Source organism: Mytilus trossulus, chromosome 6 (assembly GCF_036588685.1).
Source record: "Mytilus trossulus isolate FHL-02 chromosome 6, PNRI_Mtr1.1.1.hap1, whole genome shotgun sequence".
Taxonomy (NCBI): Eukaryota; Metazoa; Mollusca; class Bivalvia; order Mytilida; family Mytilidae; genus Mytilus; species Mytilus trossulus.
Window position 1 is genome coordinate 75,963,511 of NC_086378.1, and position 26,408 is coordinate 75,989,918.

The 26,408-nt window shown below is 30.7% G+C and overlaps 2 protein-coding genes across 3 annotated transcripts; one reads left to right on the forward strand and one right to left on the reverse strand.

Moving 5' to 3' along the window:
* Positions 1–352: 352 nt before the first annotated feature.
* LOC134721859 (solute carrier family 35 member C2-like) lies at positions 353–13,229 on the reverse strand. The gene is made up of 10 exons (XM_063585115.1): positions 13,095–13,229; positions 11,731–11,921; positions 10,589–10,739; positions 9,972–10,035; positions 9,542–9,614; positions 8,522–8,690; positions 4,353–4,436; positions 2,921–3,096; positions 2,209–2,332; positions 353–1,261 (listed from the first exon to the last, which is right to left on the reverse strand). Exons 2-10 carry the CDS (start codon positions 11,914–11,916, stop codon positions 1,146–1,148), a joined length of 1,143 nt encoding a protein of 380 aa, XP_063441185.1. The 5' UTR covers positions 11,917–11,921; positions 13,095–13,229; the 3' UTR covers positions 353–1,145.
* Positions 13,197–24,823, forward strand: LOC134721860 (uncharacterized). Of its 2 annotated transcripts, none has more exons than XM_063585116.1 (8): positions 13,197–13,376; positions 16,004–16,184; positions 19,761–19,860; positions 20,072–20,220; positions 20,990–21,095; positions 21,806–21,970; positions 24,042–24,112; positions 24,364–24,818. In XM_063585116.1, exons 2-8 carry the CDS (start codon positions 16,012–16,014, stop codon positions 24,401–24,403), a joined length of 804 nt encoding a protein of 267 aa, XP_063441186.1. In that variant the 5' UTR covers positions 13,197–13,376; positions 16,004–16,011; the 3' UTR covers positions 24,404–24,818. The 2 variants fall into 2 exon arrangements, with proteins under 2 accessions (XP_063441186.1, XP_063441187.1); XM_063585117.1 differs by having other exon boundaries at positions 13,255–13,324; positions 24,364–24,823.
* The last annotated feature ends 1,585 nt before the right edge of the window (positions 24,824–26,408 follow it).

The following is a 26,408-nucleotide window of genomic DNA, read 5'->3' on the forward strand; positions in this document are numbered from 1 at the left end:
AAGTATAAGATACAAGTAGTTCTACTTCAAGGGTTAAGAACTGCCAATAGCAGGCAACTTTACTGATAGAATTAGACATCCAAGACTATGGACAACAACCTTGCCAATTTTTTAAACATGGTTACATGATAAGGTGACTAGACACAGACAAAATAACATATGATGAAAAACAACAGAATATATAAGTACAAGTATTATTAATAACTTACAGTAATAAACAATGAGCTGAATAAAGGAAATATTTGATGATTTTGTTTCTTTAAAGAGATGCATACATAATTATTGTCATTGCACAATATCATATTCACATGAAAATTCAGTGGAATGTTGTCTACAATATTTAACCATTTATTCAATCATATGCCTCTTTTCTTAACATACAAGAATTAAGGATAACCTTTTTACATCTTTACACAGGTATATTACAAAATTTATCTCAGAGCCCAATAATTATTTTTTTTAATATAAAACCTATCTGACACAAAAGAGCACTAAACTAGAAACTAAATTAATTTGAGATTTTCACTCTGCATGTTTTGCTTTCGTCCAAATTGTGTGTCCTACAACAATTAAAATAGGAAACAATTGCATTTAATTTATAAAAGAATTTTGTGACATAACATGTGTAAATATTTTTCCTTTTTGTGATCAATTTTAAAAACTCACATTTTGAAATTTTTATATGAATCAGACAGGATTTTTCTGAATATTGCAAAAATTTAAATCACATTGTAGTCTTAAATGACAAAATAGCAATAATAAATGCACGCAATAATTTCTGAATTTACAGTAGACAAAATGTACTAATACATGTATATAATGGCATCAGGAGTTAATCAAGTTGGAAACAATACCTGTAACTATGGGAAATCAATGAAAAAATCAGGGCTAGTTGTTCTGTATATTAAAATTAATGTGTTTGTTTATGAGAATAAATACTTTATTTGCCATAAACGCTCAAATAACTCATGAGTTGTGCATTGAACTTTGTAAAAGTAAAATTATTTTATGTTTTTGTGGCAAATATTATCATTTTTGGTTACTGTGGAAGTTATTATAAATTTGAGCCTTCATCTACAACATATAGCACCCCATATTGCAATAATTTAAGACAATAATTAATAACAATAAATAAGAATCATATGCTATCTATCTGTACGTGCATTAAAAACATCGATTTCATCATCAGAGTCTACATTAGCTTCTCCGTTACGTATCAACATTTCCAAGTCATGTGACAATTCTTTAGTGTCTGTTTTTCCTGTAACAAAGCAAAAAAAGTTTAAAATAAGATATAAAATAAATGTAGATGATGCCCCTGCTTGCATATAACATAAGAAAGGGACATAACTCAAGAAATGTAAAAGTGACGCCACCCAAATTTCGAACATTATCTTTTAAAAATATCCTAGTTGTGTGTGGTAATAAGCATTATGCATAAGTTTCATAACATTTGGTAGAAGCAAACTTAAGTTAGAGAATGGAAACCAAAAAAATCAGCATTTTTTTCATTTGAAGAGGACTATATCCCTAGATAGCACAAGTAATGTTACCCAAATTTAAACTGAACGAATCTGTGGTTTAGACAGAACAGAAACCAATTTCAGGAGGTACATACAGACTCATTAGGTTAAAACAACTAATGCCCACAAAGTTATACATAGTATACATCATGTACCTGGTATTGTGGAATCATTTATTTTTTCATAAATTGTACTCTTTTGGATATTTGATTTGATGATTTTGTCCCTGGTTAGGAAAGGGTTTAACCCAGACACATTCTGTATGATTTGCCTGTCCCAAATCAGGAGCCTGTTATTCAGTGTTTTTTGTCTGTTGCTGTGTTATAAGGTATTTGTTTTTTGTTAATTTTTTTTAACACAAATTAGGCCGTTAGTTTTTTCGTCTGAATTGTGTTACATTTGTCATTTCTGGGCTTTTTACAGTTGACTATGCGGTAAGGGCTTTGTACATTGTTGAAGGTCATACAGTAGCCTATAGTTATCAATTTCTGTGTCATTTGAACTTTTTGGGAGAATTGTCTTATTTGCAATCATACCACATCTTCTTTTTGTCATATTAGACCAATAGACCCATCAAATTCTCTAAGAAAATAAACCTACAAAACCAAACAACAAGAACAACACATTGTCAAGATATTTTGACTAGATACAAACATAAAATTACTTCATACTAATTTTTACTTACTATAAACAGCTTTCAGAATAACATGTAATGAGATCCCTGCTAAACAAGCCACAAGACCAAGGCCATTTAAAAATGTCATTTTATCACCATTAACTGTGGCTGCTAAATACAATGTACAAATTTCCTGAAAGATTCAAAATAATTAGAAAATCATGAAACATGAAAATTCTCAAATAAACTAGTGATTCATATTTTCTTTACATCAATTTCTTCAAAGATGTCAATTATGAATATACTTTATGGTAAGATTCTTAGCAATGATACTAACTCATAATTAATTTCATTTTGTTGCACTGTTTGTTTTATATCTTGTATTGTAATGACAACGGGTTCCCATTTTCAGTCTTTTGAGAAAATGAAAATTTGAACTTTTACTTCTTGAAATGTCAAAAAAACAGTTATGTGACCACAGTTATTTTTTTATTTCTTTTAAAGAAAAGGTCTATAAAGTAAAGCATATTAGTTGATTCTAATGGAATGATCTATCTGTTATTTATAATTATTGAAAATGAAAGTTGACCTAAATAATTACAAAGAAGTAAACATTCATGCCATATTTTTATATTCACTTTGATGACGAGGGAAATTTAAGAAAACTTATTTAATATGAATTAAAGAGCCCATCTTCTTTAAGAAAGAAAAAAAAACCACAAAAAACTGAACACTGTAATATATAACAATCAAGTCTTGTATAGGTATGTTCTACACTTACTTTAAATATTCCTGCTATAGACAGTGTTAAACTTGATGTGTTAGCTAACAATAAAAATTCACTGAATTCTAGAAAGAAGGCTAAAACTGCTCCAAGTAATACTAATCCTGCATTTCTCATCACAAGGGATACATCTGAATACCTAAAGAAATCTGCCTTGGCACTCAGTAACTCTCCTGTAAAACAAAAAAAAACATTCATATTAACTACAACATGTAAGAGGCTCATAAGATTCAACAGTGAAGGAAAAAAAAGAAAGGGCGAAGACCCAGTTTAGGGGTCTCGAGGGTATTATTTTTTTTTTTTTAAATATAGGATTTCGCTATTTTATTTTGGTAAATGAACTTTATCATTTACTTAATTATAATAGAAAAATAAAATTAAAAGATGGGGTCACTGTTCATTAAGCTAACTAAGTTCCTTTGAAAGAAGCGAGCATTTTTGTTAAGGTATTTTTTCTGTTGAACTAATAGAGAAAATAGAGGTAATATTGAATTTTTTTTTTTTTTTTACAGAAATCGCTTAAATTTTACAGTTGTTTGGTTTAAGTACAACTTTTTTTAAAAAATAATAGAAGATGTTGGTCAGCAATGAGTTAAAAAAGATATTTCAATTTCAATTTAAATGTAATAGAAATGACATTTTTGCACCAAAGGGAGATAATTTGGAGCTTTTTCAATGATACATGTATAAACTTTTTAAAGTCATTGTGGGCCAAAACAAATTGTTTTTTTTGTTGATTTTTGTACCTTATCATAAAGTTAGAACTAACAGTGTAATACAATGTAAATAAAATTTGTAACGAAAACAAGAATGTGTCCCAAGTACATGGATGCCCCATCTGCACTATCATTTTCTATGTTTAGTGTACTGTGAAAATGGGATAAAATCTCTAATTTGGCATTAAAATTAAAGATCATATAATAGGGAACATGTTTACTAAATTTCAAGTTGATTAGACTTCAAGTTCATCAAAAAATTGTTTAAACAGCAATTGTCAATAATATTCAAATACATGAGAGTATATACATATATTTGTTAATGAGTATATGAGCAAAACCTCAATCCAATAAATCTTCTGCCAGAGGAGCCTCTTAAAACAAAAATGTTAATGTAGGTAAATATCTGTTAGCCTGAGATCTAGGCTCACATCAAAATTGTCTAAATATATGAGCAGATTTGCCATTTCAGATCAAATTTGTTAATTTAAACATGTTAAAAACATAATACATATATTGACATTCCGACTGAAAATTTTGCACTAAATGCTATGATTATTGTGAATTTATTACTAGGGTACCATAATAAGTGGAAAGAGAAAAAGTTGCATTTTCATACATATCTATTTGGTTAGTTTGTTTTTAAAAGTCTGCATACAATAGAGTTATATTAGACATTCTAAAAATACATTTCAAAATTTATAAATACAAACCTTCAAATGCTATGGATAAAGGTAACAAGCCAACAATCATCCATGGCTGTATGTGGAACATCATGTCTAGTGGATTACTTAAACCTAAATATACAGTACAAATCTTATATATCTTATATATGTGGAACATCATAGCACATCTCTCATCAAGTAATATAAACCTACATAATCAAGATGCACAAAAGAGACAACATTTTTTTTATCTTCTATTGTGCAAGAGGGTACATATTGTTAAACCAATAAAGTCATTGAACCCATGGAAGTATTATATTGACAGGAACTACTACGACCCGACTTCAAACGTTTCATCTGCGATACCGCGTCCAATTCAATGACATGTTAATTAGCTTGAAACATGGCACGTTATTTACATACCAGCGTGTGATGCCCTACAATATTGTCAGTCTCGGTTGCTTTCGGGATTACGGAAATAAACGAAGAAATCCAAAGTTGTGATAAATTCTTTGGAAACAGCAATCAGCAAACCTCGGCAGATTCCGTTACTTAACTGTGCCGATTGAGTGATTGATGAATTAATGCGAGTCATCATTAATTCTATAGAAAAACACATTGACGATGGAAATTTGTATCAAATTTATTGAATAAATGCCACATGTCTATTGATTTATTTTCGGTAGACATTGCACTTAATGTAAAAATATACATTGCAAGTTGTTATTATATAAACTACTGTTTACTCCATTGAGTGGCACTCATTTCCTGTATATTTAAGACGAATGTAAATGATCGTTCTGATAAAATCAAAAGATCAAAGAAATTTCAAATAAATGTAGGAATTATTAAGCTTCGCTCTAAATCCAGGGTAAGATCATTGGTTGGTATATACGAATGTTCAGCTGAACCCCGATGTGTTGAAATATTTTTTTAGTACTGCGACTCAGGGATTTTTATAGTGACATTATACAAATTCTTGTGCGACTGTTCAATAATATTTACCAGTATCATTTGGTCGGATATAGTCATAACATATTTTAGAGGACAGAAATGTATTATCTAAATATCTATTTAACGTAGTTAGATCTCTGTTTTCTTCTGCTGTATTTTGTTGATTGGTACTTGCTCGATTAATTTTCGTATTGTAAACTGGAAATTTCTACTTTCCAGGATAATCCAGTAACTTAACCATATATGGACCATAATTTGGTATTCGGCCTTTAGTTTCTTTTTGTATCCTTTTTTATAAGTTCTAAAATTTTAACTTTTATTTTGTGGGTTGTGTTGGTGTTAGAATAGTATGAATGGAACAATTGAGTTTTTCGAGAAAAAATTAATACATTTTGATTCACCGTTTACAAAAATGTACATGACATGAAACCAAACAGGAAACCAATCTTTATTTTCTTTATTTTGCACAATATAATTCAAAAGGCATAAATAAACACCATTACTAGTGTTACTTGCTTCATGTTAATATTTAAAATCTATTTTCAATGTTATATCAAAGTTTTTTTTAAACCTGACAGGAAACCATAAGAAACCGAAAGCATTTTTTTAGTTTTACTTTATTGCAAAATCTGCTTAAAATAATCTGAACAGTATACTTTTTCTTAAAATCCATCTTAAATGTAACAGTATTATAAAACTCCTAAATATGTGCTTGTTTTGAAAACAATTAGTACAATTTATTCAGAATTTTCCATATTTTCTCCATTGATACAGGATACCATAAATCGTTGTATCTTGATGTTTAAGCAAAAAAAATGTATTTATATTTGGTTTTGATATTCCAGTTATATACAATTTATTCCAAATCATTGGCAATGTAACATTCTTTAAATCCAGTAAAGAAAAAAACTTTTAACTTGGAATTAAAATCTTTAAAATAGGCACAATGTGATACTTGTGACCTGTACACCATCTACATGGTTTCCACATTTTAACCGACTTTAGTGGGCTAAAATCAATAAAGTACTTCCTTTCAAGTCATGCATGGTAGAAGTTTACTTCTCCTTTGACAAGTTTATTGCGTTTCTAATAAGTGTTTGCAGAACATGAATAAAAAATATTAATTAAAAACTGTGACGAGATTCCAACTTTGTACATTCTAAGTGTAACGGTATATTAACATGTATTTGTTATTAAATTACATTTATTCACCTAAAATATCCAGTAATATTTACTGCTGAAGTTAAATCAATCCAACGAGCATTGGTACAATGATAAGAGACGTAATTTCGATTGATTTTTCCAACGACTCTTCACGTCATTATCGGGAAACGAAGTGTGTTCTAACGTCTGTCAAATATGAAATCTATTTTGTCAAGTCATTGGGCATTTATTTTCACACAGGATCGTATGTAACATTATGCACATAGGAAAAATAACAGACCACCGGCGCAATCTCTTTGACAATTGTATTTTCCTCTTTTAAACAAGACGAAACAAGTCTACAGATTATGTTTGCTAACATCCCGTTGGAAACAAAAACAATGTTTAGACCTAGTATTTCGTACATCCGGCCGTAATGGCGTTATCACATGTTAGTCACGTGTTTCATGTATGACCGGAAATGGTTAGAACTTAAGGACAAAAACAATTTTAATAAATAACTGGACTTGTGTGAAATGTAACACATAACGACAACGTAATTTTCTTACTTAATTATTACGAAGATCAAAACAAGAATGTAAATCATCTCGGATTTACCTGTTTGAACATCTCGCGAGAGTTCATATTTGCATATTATTTTTAAGAATTCTATTACAACAAAGCAGATTACATCATCTAAAAATTGCGTTACGAAATCGGACACAAAAATTACGCCACTGTTCTTACATCTGCTACATTAATACTTATAGTTCTCGGCATTTTTTTCTCACTATTCTTATTGGTCGATGTTCTTTGTTATTTGAAAGCAAAAGTTACGAATTTGCCGGTGACGATTATCTATAAATCAGTCAGCGTTATGATCTTCGGAAGCAATAAGTAACGTGAGAAACGACACAAAAATACGGTTGTAGAATCTTTGAAATTCGTATATTTTAATTTTTTTTCTAGGGAAGAGTAGCATACACTTGTATGTTGATAAAAATAATGGCATCTTTAGATGTAGTTGCAACTTTTCTTACAGTAATTCACATTTTATCACTTTTCTATAGTTATAGGAAACGGAGCCCAATAGCAAATTATGGTCCATATATAACTCTTTACTTCACAGTTTTAATATTTATCAAATATATTTATTGTTTACCGGCGGTAACGGGAACACACCTTAATCGCGATTTAAACTTCACCCACAAACTAATAAAACAATGTCTCTCACTATTTCAAACCGTTGTAGAATAATTAATTCTGGGCCGATTTTCATTTTTTATGCATCAGTCGATTTGTTTAAATTAGTTCTTCACGAATAAAGGTCTACCGACGCGATTGAAATAAGTAAAGGTGTTTTCCGACAGGTACTATTGTTAAGCTGTCTCGATTAAAACCATGTGATTGATAAAAAGTATCACTGGTCAATTTATGACGGCGGCATCGCACATGGTCACAAAGGGCTATTAACGATAACATACTAATTAGTCAGTTTCCATATCTTTTCTACAGAGCTCCCCGGGTTATAAATAAGTGCTAATAAGTCGTTGTAGTTCCTGTCAATACAATACTTCCATGTTGAACCTTAATGTGAAATATTGATGCTTATCAATAATATGTAGCGTTATAGATGGGGTTGTGTGTTAACAGAAATGATTGGCCATGCTGGATTCTTGAATACCTGTCCTGGGTTGAGGCCTGTAATTCAGTGGTTGCTGTCTGTCATATTTGGTTTTTGTTCAATGTATTTTCATAAATTAGGTTGTTGGTTTTCTGTTTAGTAGTTTTGCATTTATTCATTTATTGGCCTTTAGTGACTGGCTGTGTGTTGTAGGTTTTGCTCATTGTTAGTGGCATATGGTTGCTTAAATCCACAAAATTTTGAACTCCAATTATTGTTTTTTGAAAATATTTGCTAAACAAAGTTTCATGTCTTTCACCAATAATATAAAACTTTAATCAAGAGAGACAAATAATGAAAGACTATTTTCACCTTTTAACTTATTTTGCAAGAGGATACTTATTAATATTGGCAATGCAGTTATTAAGTGTGCTAGTGCACTTAGTGTTGAATTGCACCAAAAGACCTGATACTAAAATTTGTGTACAAGTGTTACCTATTTCATGTTTTTGTGTGACTATTTGTGCCAATGTCCATCTGAGACCAGACAAAATGGAGGCTGCAAATACCATAAGGAACCCCTCTAGTTGAAATTGTGTTGATTGGAAAGTGAACATAAACAGACCTCCAGCTATAAATAATACTACAAATATTAATGACCATCTCTGAAAAAAAGAAAAAAAAGACACTTTGATTATGTCCAGAAGTGTTTTAAGGCTAACATGATATTGTAATAGAAATGATTTTAAACAATACATAATAATACAAAAAATATTGTCTAGATATAGGAACTCCTTTAACTTTGATAATTGAGGCTCAAATGCAATACAAATGTTGAAGATCTGGTAAAGAAGCCATTTTAGGTCAACTGTCAATCAGTTAAGGATATTCAGTCTAAACTTTCTTTATTTCTTTTAATCTTCATATATAAATATCTCAAAATTTAAACAAAAAGATGAACTCAAAAGATGGACTTTTAAAAGGAATTTGTATTGTAAGGACTCATTGTTGAAGGCATTCAGAGATTTGAAGATAATATCTTGCCTCAAGATCAATAAACTGTGCTACTTTTGTATGATTTCATGAGACATTGGTGTGTTCACTTTATGTCTTATACTACATGCAGATCAAATTATGGTCCTTATGTCAAAAAAATTAATCAATGAGAAAAAGATAATAGCTGTAAGTGAAGTTGTGTATTACATTATAAACAAGCCATAAAATATCATCAAAGAGTTGACAAGTTCTTCAGCAGTGGTTGTTTCAATGTGGAGAATAAGTCGTATCCCATGATATTCTATTTATGCACATGTCTAAGATTGTTATGCATGCAAATTTATGCACATGATGTTGTATTGATCCAAACACTGCATTAATCTTTGATGTTATCACCTAATTTTTGTATGTAAAATGAAATCTGACACAGTAGCACAGACTATCTCAGAACTAAAATATAATAACATATATATTCTTTTATATTACAACAGGCTATCTTATAATGAATAAAAGTACCTACTGGTTTTTCTAGTCTAAAACACAAAGAAAATCCTAGTATAAATACAACAGCTGTTGACTTGGTCATTGTATATCTATAAATAAATATGCATAAATTATATAAACAGTCATGAGAAATCATTTGTATCTTTTTATTTCTGATCAGATCTGATGTTTCACTGATTTTAAGTGATTTACTCCATAAATAGCTTTTATCATTTGTATTTCTACATTTAACAAAAAAATAACATATTCATATGATTGAATAAAACTTGGTGTTATATGTTCTCAATATAGGATATGTTTGAGTTACTTCTATTTCAAGTTATTAATGCAACATCATTTTATATGGAAATACATATATTTGTGTCAAATTTTAAACTCTTTCTGGTGCCTTTTCTTCTTACTAGCGGTAAATTGATATGATTGAATTTAAGGAGATTTATACTTACAATGATACAGTTATAAACTCAAAGCTCCAGTTTGATAATGCTATATCCAGAATACTGGCAATACCTGTAAAATACAAAAACCCTATAATCAACAAAAACATATTCATAAACAGACAAACACAAATGTTTTTTATCATCTTTTTTAAAAATCCTGTTTTGATTCTGTAAAAAAACTCATCAGTCATCATATATACCAGGATTAAAATTTTCTAGTTGCGGCAGACGTGCGTTTTATCTGCAAAAGACTCATTAGTGACATGTGAATAAAAAAAAGTTAAACAGACAGTAAAGAACAAAGTTGAAGAGCATTGAGGACCTAGATTGGTGAATTTCAAACTACTGCATCTACTTGCTGAACTAAAAACAACTTTTTGCTCGCAGATAACACAATTTTTAATTTTCATCTTTATACCATGTCTCATTGGGGACTTTTGAGGTGCTCATAGATAATGAAAATATGAGAAACATACATCATGTACATATCAACAACTTGTTTTCACTTTTTTCAGAAAAAATATTTTCAAAAATAGTTCTGTAACTATAATTTTGAAATCTTTTTCTGAAACACCATATTTGTATACAGTTTAAATTGAATGTATTTTATAATGAAACAATACCTGTAGGAGCAACTTTCTTGACATTCATGTCCCAAGGTAAAGTAACTCTCTCTTTACTGGTACACACTTGTATTAAACATCTACATAATCCTGCCAGTATGAACTTGATGACTAGATGGGCCATTGTTAATGATAATGGAATCTTGAAATGCTGAAATATACATTTTAAAAGCATAAATTAAAAACATGAAGATAAACAATTACCATAAAACATGAAGATAAACAATTACCATAAAACATTTCCAGTATAATTTGTATGACTAAACAGAACCATAATTTAAGTGTGATATGTACTGATCATCGTGATTTCTTCACATTAAAAAACATAAACTATAAAGGACCAGCTATGAGTCACAATATTATTTTCACTGAGATTACTTAAATAAATGCAAAGACAATCTTACATTGTCTGCATTGTGTTTTCTCACAATTAGTCATGTTAATTGATTTAAAATCTTGTACTATGTCTATAATAAAATTGAGAATGGAAATGGGGAATGTGTCAAAGAGACAACAACCCGACCAAATAAAAAAACAACAGCAGAAGGTCACCAACAGGTCTTCAATGTAGCGAGAAATTCCCGCACCCGGAGGCGTCCTTCACCAGGCCCCTAAACAAATATATACTAGTTCAGTGATAATGAACGCCATACTAATTTCCAAATTATACACAAGAAACTAAAATTAAAATAATACAAGACTAACAAAGGCCAGAGGCTCCTGACTTGGGACAGGCGCAAAAATGCGGCGGGGTTAAACATGTTTATGAGATCTCAACCCTCCCCCTATACCTCTAACCAATATAAGTCTTTGTACACCGTGGTCGGTGGGATTTTCAAAATAAGAATTGAATATAAGTGAAATAAGGATAAGAGAATGTGCACATGTTCTATCAAACATGCAACAACTTTATTTAAGATTTAATTCATTTTAACAATATACATGTTATAGAGGAGAATAAATCACATATTTCCAACATCAACTATACATGTACATCAATTCATGCATGTACAATGTAACTCTTAATAAATAAAATGCCAACATAATCATATACCTACTATTCTTAGGATCTTATCATTGTTGTAATGTTCGTTGTTCAAGCTTTCATAAACATGATAAAGACTGCTAAAAAAAGAACTTACATGAATAAACCTCTGGTTGTAAAATGTCAATCCAATGGAAAATGTGTAGTAAAATATAACTAAACATAATGTTTTTAATGCTAGTTTTATAAATGTACAGGAACACAGTGAAGTTTTTACAATTTTGGCTTTTGGTTCGACGACATCCTCTATGACCCTCATAGGGGGCCTTCTTTTCTTCCCCATGTTGTCTACAAAATAAAGAATTATTTCAGAAAATAAAAGTGATGTTAGATAACATAAGGATTCATATACAATGTATAAATTTGTATCATTCAAAAAGCTTACAATTTATAATTCATTCTACTGTGAATTCAGATCCTGTATGAATGTTCTGGACCATACAAGTATTTGGACCATACATGTAGTCACCATACACCTATGGACATGACCATATGCGTATGGTCCAGGTAATTAATACGATAAACTTTAAGCTTGAAGAATAGTGTTTGTCGTTGGTTCATGTCCATCATAATTTTGTTGTTAATTTTGTTGTTTTTTAACTATGTTGATCGTTTCTCATTAGTTTCTAATTTTTCATGTCTTAGTCTTATAGAACCACCTATAAGGTATAGATTTTCTCATTGTCGAATGAAATATGGTGGCCTACAATTGCTGAGAGGTCTCAAATAATTATCCCTTACCATTCATTGGCATTATTTTTGGAAAGAATTGATATGTTATAGGATTGGACAAAGTCAATCAATTTTTAACATGTCAATTAGATAATGTAGAAATTGTGCATTTTATCTTAATGCAGGTCATAAATTACTGTTCAAGTCATTTGGCAAGACTTTTTAGCATTAATCGTCAAGAATGTACCCCAATTACGAACTACATTTGTGTACATGTACCAACACTAAACAGAATAAATGTTCTAAGCTACACATACTGTCTACCTAAAGTATCATAGTTGGTTGATTTTGCAAATAAATAACTTTACGGCACTATAATCACAGTGCCAATGTAAGGGCAGAATAATTACTGTTTATCATTATCAGTGTTTAATAGTAATAAATAAATAATAAATAAGCTTTATTTAGAGTCGGTATATAAACATCTACACAAACATAAGCTACAGTGAACTTTTAACTGACATACATGTACAAGACAAAACATACAACACTGACATCTATCATGTATGTACAAATGTAACTACAATTCCAATGCAGAAACAGATGAACCTTAAATCATAATCTAGTGGATATATAACATGTATAATAGTATAATTTATACTGTTACATATCCACCAAAATTATATACATTTAAGTTTTAAAACTGTGTACAGGCATGAACAGCCGGTATTGATTCGTAAGTATAATGCATTTGTCCATCATCCTCCAACAGATTTTACTTATTCATACATGCTTTTTCAGTAGATTGTCATCTCTACGCTGGTCAAGGAGTCATTGCTGTATCCTTCTATATTAGATGGGAGATTTTGTTTACATGTTTGCCACATTTCAATGTCCGGTATTGGGTAAGGATTTAGACCGGCTCAGCAACTTCCTGTTTTAATTTTCCCGGACTTTTTCCATTATTTTATGCTATTCTGACTTTTCCAGAAATCTACTCTGCAGCATTATATCTTATGGTATTTCAAAAGTTGTCTTCATGAGGAACGGATTCAGAACTGCATAAAACAGGTTGTTATGATAGCCTCATGAAAGCTGTGGAGGGGACATGCATAATTTTGTGTGATAAAATAGCCTGTCTATTGTAAATATCAAAATATGGATATGGAACAGCCTCTCACAACCTTTGGTGGACAGTACCTCACTAGATACTTTCAAGCAGGGATTACTGAGCATAAACAACAAATGAATACAGGGGGACCAACCAGAATTCTTCTTTGACATTTTCTTATATACTAAGAGAGGCTCAATGTCTTCATTTACTGGTTTTATTAAGTATATAGATATAGGAAGATGTCGTGTGAGTGCCAATGAGACAACTCTCCATCCAAAAAACAATTTAAAAAATTAAACCATTATTGAGCTACGGTTCCGCAGCAAGTACTAGCTATAATGGGCGCCAAACCCATTCAAACGAGAAAACCATCGGTCTAATCTATATAAAAAATGAGAAACACGTATAAATTACATAAGCAAACGACAACTACAATGACTACTGTACATCAGAGTTTTAGCTCACCTGGTCCAAAGGGCCAAGTGAGCTTTTCTCATCACTTGGTGTCTGTCATCTGTCGTCCGTCGTCGTCTGTTGTTAACTTTTACAAAAATCTTCTCCTCTGAAACTACTGGGCCAAATTATTCCAAACTTAGCAACAATAATCTTTGGGGTAGCTAGTTTATAATGTGTTTAAGATGTAATTAAAAATGTTCAGCAAAGTAAGATTTACAAATAATTCAACATGACCAAAATGGTCAGTTGATCCCTTTAGGACTCAGTATTAGGAGTTATTGCCCTTTATAGTCAATTTTTAACCATTTTTGGAATCTTAGTAATCTTTTACAAAAATCTTCTCCTCTGAAACTACTGGGCCAAATTAATGGAAACTTGGCCACAATCATCATTGGGGTATTTAGTTTAAAAAATGTGTGGTGTGACCCGACCAACCAATCAAGATGGCTGCCATGGCTAAAAATAGAACAAAGGGGTAAAATGCAGTTTTTGGCTTATAACTCAAAAACCAAAGCATTTAGAGCAAATCTGACAAGATGTAAAATTGTTTATCAGGTCAAGATCTATCTGCCCTGAAATTTTTAGATGAATTGGACAACCTGTCGTTAGGTTGCTGACCCTGAATTGGTTATTTTAAGGAAATTTTGCCATTTTTTTTTATTATCTTGAATATTATTATAGACAGAGATAAACTGTAAACGGCAATAATGCACATGGTTAGATTGTATATTTATATAAAGAAAACTTGTTAATTTATTGTATTATTCGAAATATTTTAACAAATAACAATGGTTTTAAAAATCATTTTTTTCAAATGAGCCATTTAAGGGGAGATAACTCTTTTAGTACAAAATTTATACTGGGCTAATAGGGAAATTTTTTATTTTTACTTGTGGCAAGAAAACAAGTTCGGTGACACCATGTTTTCTTTTTATTTTCTTAAAACATATTATGAAACCTATCTTCTCACAATTTCTTTCAAAAATCTGTCTCATTGAATTTTTTTTATACTCACTAATGTGTTTTTTCATGAACAAACTAACCAAATTTAGACAATTTTCAACAACTCATAGCTTGAAAAATAGCACGGTGACCCATACTTTTTATTATATTTTTGAAAAAAGCATAGTAAAATCTTCATTTTGGTAAATTATAAGAAAATTCTGTCTCAAAAAACATTTACTTATGATCTACCTTAAGGAGTTATTGTCCTTTATAGCCAATTTTTAACAATTTTCATAAAATTTGTAAATTTTTACTAACATTTTCCACTGAAACTACTAGGCTTTATAAAGTTAATTATAGATAGTAATAATTGTAAGCAGCAAGAATGTTCAGTAAAATAAGATGTACAAACACATCACCATCACCTAAACACAATTTTTATCATGAATCCATTTGCGTCCTTTGTTTGATATTCACATAGACCAAGGTGAGCGAAACCGGCTCTTTAGAGCCTCTAGTTTGATTTGGGACAGGTGCAAACATTTGCAGCGGGATTAAATGTTTTAATGGTACCAAACCTCCTCCCTGTTTCTGCAACAGAAGTCTGTTTCATCAATCATCAAGTAAAGAACGAAATCATTTTCTCTAATGTTTTAGCAAAAAATCTATCTTGTCAAATTTGTTTGTTACAAAATTGGTATATTTGGAAATTTCAAATAAAAAAAAAAAATGGGGGATGGGCATGAAATTTTCTGTGATTTGTTCAACTTGTTAACATAAACTAAATTATCATAAATGAAAGACCATGCATACTGCATCAAAAATGATCGAACATTTATCCTCATATCCACGTCCTTGTTACATTTAGAAACCTCTGAGTTTAAAATGTCATCATGATGTGGATGCTTGTGTATCTGAGCAAACATGCAAGCTACACCACTGAAATCTGTTTTTTGGACGATCATGATCAATGCCCTATTTTTACCAATAAACATGTAAATGATTAACCAAAATTATTGAAGACTTCTATTGTATGAATTATTAAGTAAAAAGTGTAAATAAAATGCTTTATATGTTGCAAAACTATTTCAGATCATCTTGAACATAAAATATTTATAGTATATTTTTTGCATAACCATTAACCATGTTAGCCATGGTAACTGTCATTACTGTAACATTACAGAATTCAAGATGGCTGGTACAAAGTTGAAAGTTCATCATTATTACATAAGAAATTCTGAAGTACCATTTGAAGAAGATATGTTTAATGAGTTTAAAGGTCACAGAAACTTAGCAGTTGAAGAGTTACCTCCCTGGACACAGGAATCCACAAAGGATAAGGCATCAAGAAGGGCTGTTTCTAGGTCTGTATTTATGTCCCATTTATTATACCCCATTTCTGGGCATTGTGTTTTCTAGTCTGTGGGTCTGTCTGTTCATAAGTCCGTTCATCCGTCTGTCCCTCTTCAGGTTAAAGTTTTTGGTCAAGGCAGTTTTTATACGACCGCAAAATTTGAAATTTTTTTCGTCGTATATTGCTATCACGTTGGCGTCGTCGTCGGCGTCATTGTCGTCATCCGAATACTTTTAGTTTTCGCACTCTAACTTTAGTAAAAGTGAATAGAAATCTATGAAATTTTAACACAAGGTTTATGACCACAAAAGGAAGGTTGGGATTGATTTTGGGAGTTTTGGTCCAATCATTTTAGGAAATAGGGGCCAAAAACGGCCCAAATAAGCATTTTCTTGTTTTTCGCACAGTAACTTTAGTTTAAGTGAATAGAAATCTATGACATTTTGACACAAGGTTTATGACCACAAAAGGAAGGTTGGGATTGATTTCGGGAGTTTTGGTTCAAACTGTTTATGAATTAGGGGCCAACAAGGGGTCCAAATAAGCATTTTTCTTGGTTTTTGCACCATAACTTTAGTATAAGTAAATAGAAATCTATGAAATTTAAACACCAGGTTTATGACCATAAGAGGAAGGTTGGTATTGATTTTGGGAGTTTTGCTCTTTACAGTTTAGGAATAAGGGGCCCAAAGGGTCCAACATTAAACTTTGTTTGATTTCATCAAAAATTGAAAAATTGGGGTTCTTTGATATGCCGAATCTAACTGTGTATGTAGATTTTATATTTTTGGTCCCGTTTTCAAATTGGTCTACATTAAGGTCCAAATGGTCCAAAATTAAACTTAGTTTGATTTTGACAAAAATTGAATCCTTGGGGTTCTTTGATATGCTGAATCTTAAAATGTACTTAGATTTTTGATTATTGGCCCAGTTTTCAAGTTGGTCCAAATTGGGGTCCAAAATCAAACTTTGTTTGATTTCATCAAAAATTGAATAAATGGGGTTCCTTGATATGCCAAATCTAACTGTGTATGTAGATTCTTTATTTTTGGTCCTGTTTTCAAATTGGTCTACATTAAAGTCCAAATGTTCCAAAATTAAACTTAGTTTGATTTTACCAAAAAATGAATTCTTGGGGTTCTTTGATATGCTGAATCCAAGCATGTACTTAGATTTTTGATTATGGGCCCAGTTTTCAAGTTGGTCAAAATCAGGGTCTAAAATTATTATATTAAGTATTGTGCAATAGCAAGAAATTTTCAATTGCACAGTACTCAGCAATAACAAGAAATCTTCAATTGCACAGTATTGTGCAATAGCAAGAAATTTTCAATTGCACAATAGCAAGAAATCTTCAATTGTACAGTATTGTGCAATAGCAAGTATTTTCAATTGCACAGTATTGCACAATAGAAAGAAATATCTAATTGCACAATATTGTGCAATAGCAAGAAATTTATTTTCAATTCGAGTTATCTTTCTTTGTCAAGAATAGGTACTGTAAATTCAGAAATTATTGCGAGGTTTTTATTATTGCGAATAATGCGACTGAGTTGTAAACGCAATAATTAAAACTCGCATTTTGTAATATTTTAACTGAATTAAGCATGACTTTTCTCAAAATCGTAAAAATTACAATCGCATTCAAGTGTAAAATGACAAAATCGCAATAATAAGTGCACGCAATAATTTCTGAATTTACAGTAGTTGAATCAACTTAAAATTATTGTTTTATACAATATACAATGTATATTCACTTTAACTACCAACTGATAAATTAAAACAATCTTAACCATTCAGTGATAACAAGCACTTTTTTACGTTTTAATATTTTATGATTTGTACAGTATTGTGCAATAGCAAGTATTTTCAATTGCACAGTATTGCGCAATAGAAAGAAATATCTAATTGCACAATATTGTGCAATAGCAAGAAATTTATTTTCAATTGGAGTTATCTTTCTTTGTCCAGAATAGGTAGTTGAATCAACTTAAAATCATTGTTTTATACAATATACAATGTATATTAACTTTTACTACCAACTGATAAATTAAAACAATCTTTACCATTCAGTGATAACAAGCACTTTTTTACATTTTAATATTTTATGATGTATTTAAATGAGTAATTATTGTTACAAACTCCATTAGAAATTGGAATTGAGATCAGTTTTGGAATAAAGGATAGGGGATGTGAAAAAAAAAATTGGGGGGGGGGGGTCAATTTTTCTCATTTGAAATTTCATAAATAAAAAGAAAATTTCTTCAAACTTTTTTTGAGAGGATCAACAGCATAGTGAATTACTCACAGGCAAAACAAAAAAATTAAGTTCATTTGACCACATTCATTCTGTGTCAGAAACCTATGCTGTGTCAACTATTTAATCACAATCCAAGTTTAGAGCTGAATCCAGCTTGAATGTTGTGTCCATACTTGCCCCAACCGTTCAGGGTTCAACCTGTGGGGTCGTATAAAGCTGCGCCCTGTGGAGCATCTGGTTGATGAAGTTGAAGTCCAATCAACTTGAAACTTAGTGAACATGTTCTTAATGATATGGTCTTTCTAATTTTAAAGCCAAAATTAGAGATTTTACCCCATTTTCACATTCCACTGAAAATAGAAAATGATAGTGTGGATGGGTCATCCCTGTACTTAGGACACATTCTTGTTGTTTGTATTAGCTATCCACATTCCACAGAACTTGAAGATTCTTGACATTTTGCATGTTTTGTAAATATCATCTATTTTTCCATGGCATGATTTTGTAAATCTCAATCTGAAGACAAAAGTTCTAAGGAGGAAGATGTATGGTCTCTAGATATTTTACATTTCTCAGCATTGTCCCATGTTATCATTACAGCTGTATTTAATATTTTGTAGAAATTTAGAAAATATTTTTTGAAAGTTTGTTTATGTGCACAATACAAGACATGCACTTCTTAACTGATTATTCGTTTTGAAGTGGATTAAGGTAAAAATGTAAATTTGATTTCATTATTGCAGAATTCTTCTGACACATGTACATATACATTTTGTATAATATGTAAACATTTTGAATCTGTGGTTCTGAACTTCACTTAAACATGTACTTACTAAATGTACAAAAAAAGTACCCAATGAAAAACAATCTATTCACAGTATCATAAATTGTAGACAGAAATATACATGTGTTATATCACATGTTAAACAGTCAGGAAAAGAGAGATTGAAAATTATGCTACTGAATAATCCATGGTATTTCATTCAAAATACACAAACACATCTTTAGAAAAAAACACATCAGCCACAGTGACATCAGCATAGATAAATCAGGAATTTTATTAGTTTAGGAATGTTTAAGTTTTAAAACAAGTATTAAAGGGGGGAGGAGGAGAAAGTTACTTTCATTAAAATTTAATGGGTGGCCCAGGGTGGTGGTTATTTAAGAAAGATTGCTGGAACATTCAAATGAAATATGCAATTTAAAATGTATGCATGGTGGGGTTAAATATAAAGTACCTTCCTTTCCCCTCATACATTAATATTTAGAACAGCCATCATGTTATTTCTTTTAATAAAATACTTCAATAAAATGTTGTATTTGTAGGGCATTGAATGCTATGTTAAACACAGGTAAAGGTGGAAAAGTTTACCTGGGAATCGTGGACAGTGGAATGGTTAGAGGTTTACAACTTACAACTTATCAAGTAAGTTTTATTATTTTAGACAATAGCTATAGAATTCAAAGTGGTTACATTGTTTGTATATATATTTTATAGTGATAACCAGTACCAGAGCTTCACATGTTTTATCAATATTATTTACACGGCTTTATGTTCATCATAATTCTTTTGACACACACCTTTCATACATAGTTATAGGTTTAGAACAATAGTTTTCTGATATTGATATTTCCAGCAAGATCATGTGATGGGTAGCCTTGATGATTTGATGTCCCGGTACAAGCCTCCAGTAAAGAAACATCGTTATAGAATAAAGTTTGTTCCTGTTGTAGACCCAAAATGTTCTGAGGAGGAAATTATCAAGCAGTGTTCCTATGATGCAAGGTAATGTGTTGCATACCTCCCAAGTTTTCAAAATGCCCATGGGGGTTTTGTGTGCAAGATGGCTGCAATACTAACAAAAAACCTTCAAGGGGCCTTCAAATACAGTGTGATGTTGTTTTTTGGCTTCTTCATACTTTTATTTATAAGTCTCAATTCATAGTAAAATTCATTTTTTTTTTTAAATTGTGGACATAATTGCTCTTTAAAAAATTCTATTTGGGAGCCTCCATTGGGGAAATCCCCTGCAAATAGTGACAGTTGGCAGGTATGGTGTTACCAAAGGGCAGGTAGGATTTGAGACCAAAAGATGTAGGACAACATGTCACTGTACAGTCATCCACACCATTAAGTCTCTGATGGATATTTGTCTCAAAAGCAATCATACCACATTTCATTTCAATATGAAATATGAACTTTTGATTGTAATATTGAGTACAAATGTTGACAAATTAAAGTTTATGTATAATATATGTAAAATGTTAGAATTCAACTTGTACAACATTACTTTGTCACTGTGATTACAATTGAGAGAAAATACATATATTATAAAATTAAGAATGGAAATGGGGAATGTGTCAAATTGTTGTATTTATTTTCAGTGAAAACATTGATGAGACAGACATGGCAGAGAAGATGAAGCCACATATTTTTAGAAGTCCTAGATATTGTTGTATTTATTTTCAGTGATAACCTTGATGAGACAGACATGACAGAGAGGATGAAGCCACATATTTTTAGAAGTCATAGATATTGTTGTATTTATTTACAGTGATAACATTGATGAGACAGACATGACAGAGAGGATGAAGCCACATATTTTTAGAAGTCACAGATATTGTTGGTGTGATAAAGATGGTGTAGCTCAGTTTAATTGTGTAAGTTTTTATAAAAAATAGATTACATAGATGGATATGTGAAATACATAATATATCAATGTAATTTTATTAAGTATCACTTATTAAAAAGTAGAAAAACAGCAAAAAACTAGACAGAGTGATGTATTCTGAAAAGAAGAAATATCAGAAAAAGAAACTATTTAAGTTATAAGAATCATGAAAGTTACTTCAAATTCAGGTTCACCTGTAGTGTTTTTAGACTAAGTAAACCTATATACGGTATGTTTATTAATTGAAAGATAATTAATGTTATGTAGCAAATACTTATATTGTGAAAGTGATATATTTTAAGTATAATACTTCCATGTTGCAACTCATGATTTATGTAAGAGCAATCTGTAAAAATTGCATGACTATACATGACAGTAACAAGTTAATGTCATATTTGTATGCTTTGTAATGGATCAATATGTTGAGTCTGATAATAATTTGCTGCTTTGTGATTTATATTTGTTCTCCTCCCAATTGTTAGTCTTCAGAGAGGAAGAGGCAAAAAGAAAATCTGAAGTTATTATTTGAGTCATTTAGGGATCAGACCTAAAACATCTTTTAATTGAGACAAGCTCATAACTACAGAAAATGTTGATCTACTACCTATATCACTATATTGAGCTATATAAATAATTGTTTAACAATAACATGTTTTTTTATGATGAATGTGAACTAACATTGTTGATTCCATTATACAGGGTGTAATGACACAAGATTACGTAATAGAGATAGACATCTTACCATGGAACAGCAAAGATCCACATAATCAGGACAGTGGATGTGGATCACTGATAAATCTCCATCCACTACATGAAGATGAAGAAGGTTCAGTGTACTTCAGAAGGCAGGCAAGCTTAGTAAAGGTAAGACAGGGCTTCTAGAGTGAAACTTAAGGTAAAGAGTTAAATATACTCAACAAGATAAACATCAACACATAACTCTTCTTTTGATTACCTGTGAAGGTCAAAAATAGCTTTAAAAGACAAATAAAATTAATGGAAGGTTCTCCACAAAAGCTTTAATGTTGAAAGATTTGATAAAGATGCATCTAAACTTGGCCCATTTTAGTGTACCCACACTCTTTTTTCTCAACAAGGATTTTTGTTTGTACTTTTTACGTTGTACTTTAATACAAAGGATATATATATTGAAATACAAAGGATATATTGGTAGTAGAGTAAACTTTTGAAATTAAAAATTCAAATATCAATAAGGCTGTTTTTATTAAATAAGTTGGTTTACGGATCCACCGACCCGAATTTTCGCTAATTCAAATAAAAATAAACGCACATTTGTCCTTAAAAATTATTTCCGCCGACCTCATAATTATCGATTTACTAAGAAAATTTTAAACAGAATATTTGTGTTTGCGTTTCTTATTCTGGTTCCTATTACTGCATTAAAAAATCGTTAGCCAGTGCACCAGAAACGTGACTGGTTAGCTTTCCCTGACACCCAAAAGCGAAAACAAGTAGCCCTGTTCTTGACGATACTCGCTTTCAGTCGCTTCCGTCATCGAACATTTTCAATTTTTACCAAGTTGATGAAACATCATTTTTTTATTGATAATTAAAGAAATTAAGACATTAACGGTTCATTATCTTAAGAAAAGAGGCTGAAGCATTGTATTTGCAGTGTGTAGCAGTTTATTTGATAAAAAATACAACTTTTTATCACCTCGAACATTTTTGCAAGTTCCGGTGCTTATTACCCGAAAAACGTACATCAACCTAAATTTCGGCGGCAAAATAAGATTGTTACTTCATTTAAACGTGATCAAAGTTGCCTCTAGTAAATGTTTAATCCATTTATTGCATTAAAAACGTCATGTTCCTTTCCAAATAACTTGTCAAACATCGTTTAATTTGGTAAATTTTCTTGCATTCGTCCGCCATTTCCCGATTTCTAAACTACGGATCTGAACCGGACCAGCTAAGACCGAAATCTGTACTTTTACAATAATTATTACGGATTCACGGATGGAACAGCTGACAGACGAATATTGACCACAAAATTACGTATTTCACATGCATTAAGAGACTTTTAGTTACATCTAATTGATTGGTGTATATAATTCCTTATATTTTTTTATGGATTGGATTTGTTTCAAACTTGATTAAAGTTGCTTAACTCTGAGACTATTACACTAGCTAATATCAATATATTATGGCCCAGCTTAATAACTTATATATTTTTTTATGAGAAACACTGAATTTCATACTTAAAATAGTTTTGAATTAAATTGTAATTGATATTTTATAATTTCTTTGCATTTTTCAAAATAAAAAAAAAAATTTAGATATTAAATGTTTAGTTGGAAGTTTCTCACAAGAACCTAAGTAAAACTTTTAATTTGAAATGTTACTTTAATTGTATACTCAGATATGAATTGAACAATATTAAAAGAACATTATTTACATATGACCCTTTATACTATAGTAAAATCCAAACATTGTAGGGCACCACGCGAATGAGCACTTCTCTTTCAAATCTCACCACTTCTCCCTATCAGTTTCAAAAAGAGAAGTCACTTCTCCCTATAATTCTGAAGAAGTGTGAGCCCTGCTGATATCCGTAATCCAAGTTAAAAAAACAAAACTGGAAAGATCTAGTTTAAAATTATTTTTTTTCCCTCCTCCTACCCTAAGTTTTTTGGGCTGATGTCCGTAAACCAACTTATTAAATAAAAACAGCCTAATGTTTGTGAAATATATATTTAATGATATATATTATAAATGACCATATATCCAAGATGTCTTTAAATGTAAAAAAAAAAAAATTGGGATACCATGCAAGATTGTATGCCTATTGAAATAAACTTTAGAACCACTAAATACTTCATGTTTCATTTTGTTTGCCAAATTATAATCTTGTGACATTGATCATTGACCACATAGTTAGTATCTTATTATTTTAATGTTCCATTTATTTTAGTACTCTATGTCAGAAATATGTGAGTTAACCAGACAGGAAGCCAGAGAATCATTGGAGGAAGAAGTTAACAGGTAAGTTCATCATTTAGATTATACAGAAACTCTTGGAGATTGGGCAATATAGCATTTACCTGCTCTGACCTCCTGTCTATCAATTGGTCCATTTTTCCATCAAATATTTAAGTTACTGCTGAACAGAACATAAGTTCATCAGCTTGAAGATGATTAATTGTGATGTGTTTTCTGATCTATCTGATACCTACTCTTTTGTTAACTGATACTTTGAATTTGTTGAAATATCTAAAAAAAAAATCTAATTGTAGGCTTAAAAGAGAAATAATAGCAAAAGAAGAGCTATGCTAAGAGACATGATAGCTACCATTGATAGACATTGACAGGAGGTAGGTGCTTTCCTACCATAGATAGTGTCATCTAAAGCTCTCGAACCAGCAATATAAAGAACACCATCGATGAGGAATGAATTAAAGGAGATTACAAATTGTTGACTGTGATTGTTTAACATTACTTAGAAAATGCTTGGAGATGATACACATGCTACATTGATAATGGATAAGAGTTTTTATACAGAAATTTTGTGGGCGACCAACAATATTTGTAATTTGTTATCTTATGTATGCTCAGAGTATGTATAATATATGAACAAAATATAATTGATGCTGAATGAATTATCATTGAAAAATAAATGATGTGTTTTATAATGTAAAAATATGAAAGAGAATATGATGAACAATAAAACTAATGTATTTCATGTTTCTAGTTGTATGAATTAGTTATTTTTAAAAAACTTACATGTGCATCTAGAAATTATATCCCTATAAACAATATATCACTGTAAACTGACTCATGTCCTGAATATAGAATAACCTAAAGCCAGCATCTAGTAGCAATTTACAGTACATCACAGCAGAAAACAGTACAGATAACAGCTAAGAGCATGGATGTCATTTACTTCTGATATCAGTTGATTTGATGTGAATTTAAAAAGGTTATATAGGTTGTCAATCATTGTAGATATTGAATTCTAATGCAATTAGTTTGTAACGATAATTTTCATTAGAAGTTGATAAATATTTTGAGGGGTTAGAATCCACGTTCTGCCAGTCCGTAACTAAGAAAGCCACCATTTTGAATTCCGATTTTTTTGGGATATGTAATTTCTTAAAAAAACCCAACATATTCACATTTTGAGCCTCAACATCTTCTTTTTGTCTATATTCAAACCATTCTGAAGGTCGAGTGTTTTGCGTAAAAAGAAAGAAACGCCTCTCGAATTTGTTTTCCTAGACTGTGATGGTGTTTTCCATGAAATTCATTATTAATTTTAGTTATATCTTTTGAGAAATGGGTTTCTTGTGCCATTAAAATGTCACACTTTTGTTGTTGAAACCATGTGTATAGTCTAAAGCGTTTATCTTTCTTTGCTAACCCTTGACAATTTAATGAACAAATATGAAGATTTTTAATGTTCATAGTAGTTAGTTGTATTTGTTGTTATAGAAAACAGTTCTAAAAATCCATTTAAATGCCAACAGAAGTTTTGCTTATCGAGCTTGATTATGACCCAGATAAACACCAGGTTATTTATAGATCTATATATAGCATTGTGAAAGTTTAAATATATTTTTAGTTCCATTACTGACTTTCCGAAAATCTCTCTTAATGATAAAGCTTAAAGCTTTACCTTTGTAAAACTTGATTTTACTGTCGCAAATATCCGTTTACCTATCTCCGCTCCGCATCGCTAGGTAAACTCAATTTGCGACAGTAAAATCTACGATTTACGAAGGCCAAGCTTAAAATACAATACAGTTATCTCCTAAGTATAATGTTGCTTATTATATGTAAAAAAATAATTTGTAGATATGATACATATAGAATAGAAGGCAGTCTACAAACAGGTCATTGGGGAACACAGTTTGTTCCCAAAGGAATGCTCACTGTATATTCAAAACATGAGAAATATGTTATCAATGAAACATGAAGAATTTTCTGGAATAGCTTTCTGATATTTTTGTTTAAATTACAATGTTTTAGACAGGAACTGTATAATAGAGTTAAATACTAAAGTTATGCAAGAAAGCTTGCTCAGAAATTAGTTTCTTAGTCTTGTGTTTATTGTTGATATTAAGATAAGAAGATGTGGTATGTTTGATAATGAGAGACTGTCCATCAGAGAGTAGAGCCTTCAGCAAGGAGTTTTTATAAACCATTAACCTCTAGATGCAATGTATGCAGAAAAAGCTTTATACAATTATGTGTGAAAGAATTGCCAAACTTTATGTATTTTGTCAGGTCAGGTATATATGATATAACTGTATTGTATTTTAAGGCTTAAAATACAATACAG

What these genes read in the sequence shown, in the direction of transcription:
- LOC134721860 (XM_063585116.1), top strand. Translation starts at nt 16,012, where the DNA reads ATGGCTGGTACAAAGTTGAAAGTTCATCATTATTACATAAGAAATTCT. An exon ending in TCAAGAAGGGCTGTTTCTAG is followed by an intron (nt 16,185 to 19,760) that starts GTCTGTATTTAT and finishes TTGTATTTGTAG; the next exon opens with GGCATTGAATGCTATGTTAA. An exon ending in GTGTAGCTCAGTTTAATTGT is followed by an intron (nt 21,096 to 21,805) that starts GTAAGTTTTTAT and finishes TCCATTATACAG; the next exon opens with GGTGTAATGACACAAGATTA.
- LOC134721859 (XM_063585115.1), bottom strand. Translation starts at nt 11,916, where the DNA reads ATGGGGAAGAAAAGAAGGCCCCCTATGAGGGTCATAGAGGATGTCGTC. An exon ending in TTTATCCATAGCATTTGAAG is followed by an intron (nt 3,097 to 4,352) that starts GTTTGTATTTAT and finishes TTTGTTTTACAG; the next exon opens with GAGAGTTACTGAGTGCCAAG. An exon ending in CTATAGCAGGAATATTTAAA is followed by an intron (nt 2,333 to 2,920) that starts GTAAGTGTAGAA and finishes TGAATCTTTCAG; the next exon opens with GAAATTTGTACATTGTATTT.